General features: G+C 45.1%; 1 protein-coding gene across 1 annotated transcript; it reads left to right on the top strand.

Moving 5' to 3' along the window:
* Positions 1–3,287: 3,287 nt before the first annotated feature.
* On the top strand, positions 3,288–5,726 carry Tchhl1 (trichohyalin like 1). Its single transcript, XM_075979076.1, has 2 exons — positions 3,288–3,428; positions 3,996–5,726. The coding sequence occupies exons 1-2, from the start codon at positions 3,288–3,290 to the stop codon at positions 5,724–5,726; spliced, it is 1,872 nt and encodes a 623-aa protein (XP_075835191.1).
* The last annotated feature ends 249 nt before the right edge of the window (positions 5,727–5,975 follow it).

Raw genomic sequence — 5,975 nt, 5'->3', positions numbered from 1 at the left:
AACTCTACTCATTAGAAAATTCTTGAGAACTAGAGTCTGGCTTCTAGAAAGTTCCAACCATGCAATCTGCAATCTTTCAGCCGCTGTCAGTCTCTGCATTACACAGCATAGGGAGATAGAGTCATGGGTGTTGCATTTATCCAATTATCTTTATCAATAAAAAAATTGGGAGTCAGATATTAGGGTAAGAACCTGAATGGTCAGAGAAGCAGTGGAGAAGAAACCAGTGACCTCTTATGGCTTCCCTCCCTCCATCCAGAAGAGCTGAGATCCTCTCTAAGCCCTGCCTTACTACTGCCAGTCTCTCTTTGGTCCTCAGTCCTCTGAAACCTCCGAAGCTAATTTTAGTCAGCTAGTAACTAGCTCTGCCCTCTGATCCAAAGGAAATTTTATTGTCAGAATTTGATCAAAATATCACACAACACATGTTCTGGAGACATTTAGATTCTGAATCTGGACACTTCCATTCACTAGATACATGTCTCCACCCAAGTTGCTCAACAGTAAAGAGCCTTAACTTCTCCTTTTATTAAAAGGATAATAGCTATGTGCAAGTACTATGAGGCTTAAGAGAGCCCGTGCAAAGCACCTGATATGTCATGAGCATTCCTTTCTCTTCCACACCCATGGAAATGGCTGCTATTTGAAAGACAGTTATTTATGTCCTTCCGAGTCTTTTCTTCCAACTGAGCCACAGACAGTTTCCTTCAGCAACTTCTCACGAGACTGATCATTGCACTCTAAGACAAGGGCACACTCACATAAATACTAAATAAACCAGTGCATGACACAGTGTTCAAAAAATAGTTTGTACAGACAGAATGTTAGCTAATCAAAGCCAAACTGACCTCAAGCTGTCCCTGCCTTTCTGCAGCAGGGCTTCTTTGTGGGGAGGGGTGTGCTGAGAAACTGTTTAAAGATACAAACTATCAGAGGAAACTATTTAAAGATGCAAGCTATCAGATGAAACTGTTTAAAGATACAAGCTATCAGAGTGGAGTTTCCCCAGCCCTCAGTTAACTTGTAAGATCTTATCCTCTCGTCTGGAAACTCAGAACAAAGGTTTTGCTGAGTAACAACTCCTCCTACAGCCTGTTTTCTCACTTACTTTCCCAATGTCATCTTTTCAAGGACTTCATCATTTTTTGTTTGTTTGTTTTGGTTTTTTTGAGACAAGGTTTCTCTGTAGCTTTGGTGCCTGTCCTGGAACTAGCTCTTGTAGACCAGGCTGGCCTCGAACTCCCAGAGATCCGCCTGCCTCTGCCTCCCGAGTGCTGGGATTAAAGGTGTGTGCCAACACCGCCAGGCCATCTTTTATTCTTGTCTCTATAGATAGATTCACTTCTTACGGCCTTTGAAGGAAGGGGAAAAGATGTCTTAAAACACATTATCTTGTTTAAAACATCTAAGAAGAGAACAATAATTTTCTTCTGAATTAAGGATTTCTAAAAGAGACCCAAATCTGAATGGCAATAAAAACATTTTTCTCAAAGAGGATGGTAGACTCAGTTCTGACCCTACCTCAGCTTCCATAGCTCCCTCTCCCCATTACAGAGAGAAATGGTCATTTGGATGTTCATGTCTGACCTTAATAAATTATAAAAATGCCCTCTAAAGGTAGCTGTCAATCATATTTTAAAAATAGCACCCTCTTAGGTAAGCAAGGTTTTGCATATCTAGCAAGAGATTGTTTTTAATCTAACTTGGCCTTTGGGTATGGAGAGGAGAACATGAAAACAGCTGAATCAACCAGTATCTCCAGCCTTGTCCCATGATTAAGCAGGCTTTATGTTAAATAGTGATTGATGCCCCTTTCTCAAGGTTAGGTCAGACAGAGGCCAGACTGCGGCAGAGGGAAGAATCGGATGACTTCAGAGGTCCCGGTCAGCCCTATGATTTGTCAACCAGAAACATAATTATGTCCTCAGGTTAAGAACAGAAAGAGAAAGAAAACAAGAAGTCCACCAACCCCGAAGCCCTAAAAAACACTTCAAAATTATGTCCTACAAAAATCAGTAGGTGGAAAAGAGATCTTTCCACTTCTTTTTTGATGAGTCTGATAAGACTTAACTGGAGTTATTACAACAGGGAGAGCCGAGGCAGAGAACAAGGAGGAGAGACTGACTTCGGTGATGATGAATCAGGTCATTAGGCCCAGAGGGAGTCTCCTTCTAACTAAGCAATTAGAGACTCAATAAAAAGGTCCCCGTGCCTGCTGCAGCACACAGCCCGCTGTCCCACATTCCGCTCGCTCTCACTCCCGAACGAGGTAAGTCTCGTAGTGTACCTAGAACCTCTGCTGCCTCTTGCTTGTACGTTGAGACTGTAGAGACGGTGTCAGTAGCTCAGAGGAAGGGCAGCCTTGTTCAGGATGTCAAACTGGGATCCTGCCATCCCAGCCACAGTCTGCAAAGCCCATACCTTAGGTTCTATTTAATAAGACATGGGACCTAGATCTATATTAAAATGAAGGGTAGATTAAATTAAATAAGAGCTAATGAGGGAGGGTCAGGACTGGGTCTTATCACTTAGTTCTTACGGAACAATGTTCCTTGGTAAACACATGTTACACTAGGGTTGATTTTTCAGAACACGACCCTTCTTTCTTCTAAAAGCTCTATGAACTTGAGAGCTACATGTTCTTTGCTAGCAGACTAGGCTAGACTGAGTCAAGGTGAGAGGAAAACGGACGGACACTCTCAAATTGGGTTCGGAGCCTTGCTCTGCCTCCATTGACTTCATTTGTGGGGGTTAATACTTAGGTTTCAGCTCCTTTCCTTTCTTTTCTTCTCTGTTTGAAAGTGTCCTTTAAACACACGAGTGCTGCTGTTTATTGCAGCATAAAGTAAATGTCTGTTCTTCTATTACCTACCTATGTTATGTCTAATCTTACCACAATATCTCTTGTAAAACTTAAATCACTTTTTGAATGCAAAGACAATATTTACAATACAGAATACAGTAGGCGTTGTGGGCAGAGTTTGACAGGAGCAGGAAGGATGACCTTGGTTTGCTTTTCCTGAAGAGCCTATCCTGGAAGATGAGCCTTGTTAATTTTAAAGATTTATTTATTCTTACTTTATGTGCATTGGTGCTTTGTCTGCAAGTGTGCATGTGTGTGTGTGTCAGATCTTGGAGATACAGACAGCTGTGAGCTGCCATGTGGGTGCTGGGAACAGAATCCACGTATGTCCTCCATCCTCTGCAAGAACCAGTGTTCTTAACCACTGAGCATCTCTCCAGCCCCGACCTTTCTCTTTCCTGCAGCCTCTTCCAAGTTTGTAAAGATGTCGAGGCTCCTGAGAGGTATCTTCTGCATCATTGAGACATTCCACAAGTATACCAGTGAGGATGGCAACAACAAGGCAAGGCTGACCCACAGAGAGCTGAGACAGCTCCTGGAGGGGGAGATTGGGGACTTCCTTCAGGTGAGGAGCTTTCTCTTCTTCAATGCCTCTTTGTCAGCCAAGCAAGTGGTGCTATCTGTGTGCTCGCTTGTATTTGGCGATCAGGCTCTCTGTTTGAACTGGCCTTGGACATGGCTAGCAGGCTCTCTGCTTGATCTGGCCTTGGACATGGCTAGCAGTCTCTCTGTTTGAACTGGCCTTGGACTTGGCTGGCAGGCTCTCTGTTTGAACTGGCCTTTGAACATTATTTTCTCAGTCTCAGCTGCTTCTTCTGTGCAATTGCTTAGCAGTCATGCAGAGAAAAGGCGGTTTCCATTACGTAACTGTTGCTTCATCGCGGCAGACCTGGCTGCACAGTCACGGCCCCATGATGCTTCTAACTCAGCTCACATGTGATGCAATTGCTAGTGCTGGGCTTTGTGCTAAGAAGGCAAAAAAAAAAATCCAGAATTGATGGGTTCTCACTGTTTAAGGCAATTTCACTGTTAAGAGGAGTAAGGTTAAAACAAATTTTATTAAAGGTTCTCAGGAGACCTGACGATACTCAGAACGCATGATCACATGTTTGATCTTTGTGTTTACACACAGCCTCATATCTTTCATGCTGTGGAGAGAAAGCTGAACCTGCTGGATCCTGACAGAGATGGCACCATCAGCTTTGAGGAATTTCTTCTCTCAATCTTCAGCCTATTGAACCTCTTTTATCTTGACACATCATTACTATATTCAGAACCAAGACTGGTGTCTAAATCAAAGAAGATGGATGGTGTGGACCTTCGGGCAGCCACCAGAAGCAGTCAGCAGGTAGCAGGGGTGGGACCAACTCAAGAGAGGATGCTGTTTGCACCAGAAATGGCATCGTCAGCTCAGCCTAGCCATGAAGATGGTGAGGCAGGTGGGCACAATAAGATGAGCCCATGGGAAGACATTAAGACCCAAAACCTGCCACAAGAGGTGTCTGAGCCTCATGACCCTGAGAATCAACACCCAGAAGAGGATGGTCAGGAAATCACACAAGATGGCGAGGAAGTTGCACAAGATATGCCAGCAACAGAATACGATGCAGTCCTATTTCAGAGAACTATGCCAGGGGAGGTGTCCAAACAGAGCCACAGTCCAACACAGGTGATCCCCAAAGAAGGAGGTAGGGCAGTCAGGAAGCAAAGTGACACCAAGGTAAGGGACCATATGGCACAGAGGCCATCTGAAGGTGAGGAACAGGCTGCAGAAAAGAGTAAGCATTCCGTAACACAAGATCCATTCCCACAAAAAGAGGACAGAGTCATGTCAGAGCACACTGACTCGCCACTGGAAGCTGCTGCTGGGAAACCACCTCAGACACAGAAAGTCATTGAGCTTACGGATGATAGTAGAATATCTGAAACTCAAGAACCAGGAGAGGATGCTGGCAGAACATCACCCAGAACCACAAATTTAGAGAACCTCAGGGGTGAGGGTAGAACATCGGAGACTCACGGGTTTCCCGCACAAGAAGGAAAATATGAAACACAGAACCAATCTGCCGAACGTGGGAGTGAAACATCTACTCAAGGCAAACAGGAGGAAGAAAGAAACGAACGTGATAGAAAACCCAGACCTCTGACACCAGAAGCCCAAACACAGGATGAGAAGTGTCAAGAGTTTTCAGGACCATGGAGGGAACCCGGTACCCAAGGGCTAACCTCAGAAGAAGGAAATCAGAACTTCCCTGAAATTAAGGAAGAATCCATCTCAGGAACAGAGGCAAGACACAGTGAGGATGATGCAGCAGAGGCAATTTTGATTAACAAAAGCAGCCCCGAAACTGAAGAGACACTGGGAACAAAAGGAAGGTCCCAGGAGCTGGCCCTACTTGAGAACCGATCTCAAGGGAAAAGTCACAGGGCCACCAGGATTCATGACAAGCCAGTCAGGAAGGAAGATCACAGTGAGGGGGATGATCCTGAGGTATCAGTTACACAGAGTGACCTGGCTCCAGAGGTAGGCGGCACCAGCTCAGACTCAGGTGAGCCACAGGTGCCAGGGGGTGTGAAGAGTCAGGCAGACACTGCTGGAGACTCTAAGCAAGGGAGTGACGATAACAAGCCAGATCTCCAGAAACAGGGAGCACCAGGCAAGAGCCTCAGAGTGAAGAAGGCAGTAGTGTTGTCAATCCAAGAAGACAGACAGTTCCGGGAGGAACAGGAACAGCCCGCTAGAGAGAAGCAGGATACTCTAGGGGCAGCTGTGCAGCCCAGGGAAAGACAGGAGGTGCAGGAGTCCACAGCAGGAGGTGAAAACAGAAAATCTCCAGAGGCAGAGGGTTCAGGGGCCCAGTGAGTCTGAAATGTTTATCTATGTGACTTGATGGGAGTGCTAAATTAATGCTGGTAATTAAATAACCTGAAGATCAGATTCTGTTGTTGGTTCAGTTCTTGCTTCAATCTCCGTCTCGCCTTGGCGACACGAAAGAAACAAACAATCAGTTACTTGTAGGTTTCTTTTTTCTTTCTCCGAATATCATAAGCAGAGTGTGATGCTCTCACGGTTACCATTGACCTAGGTCATGTTTCCTGAAAGCCAAAGCAC

The sequence above is a fragment of the Microtus pennsylvanicus genome, chromosome 7 (genome assembly GCF_037038515.1).
Source record: "Microtus pennsylvanicus isolate mMicPen1 chromosome 7, mMicPen1.hap1, whole genome shotgun sequence".
Classification (NCBI taxonomy): domain Eukaryota; kingdom Metazoa; phylum Chordata; class Mammalia; order Rodentia; family Cricetidae; genus Microtus; species Microtus pennsylvanicus.
The sequence above is the reverse complement of the archived record's forward strand: the minus strand, read 5'-3'. Positions and strand labels throughout refer to the sequence as shown.

Excerpts from the sequence above, each read along its gene's own strand:
- Tchhl1 (XM_075979076.1), top strand. The coding sequence starts at position 3,288 with ATGTCGAGGCTCCTGAGAGGTATCTTCTGCATCATTGAGACATTCCAC. Across the intron at positions 3,429-3,995 it reads AGATTGGGGACTTCCTTCAG|CCTCATATCTTTCATGCTGT; the intron begins GTGAGGAGCTTT and ends GTTTACACACAG.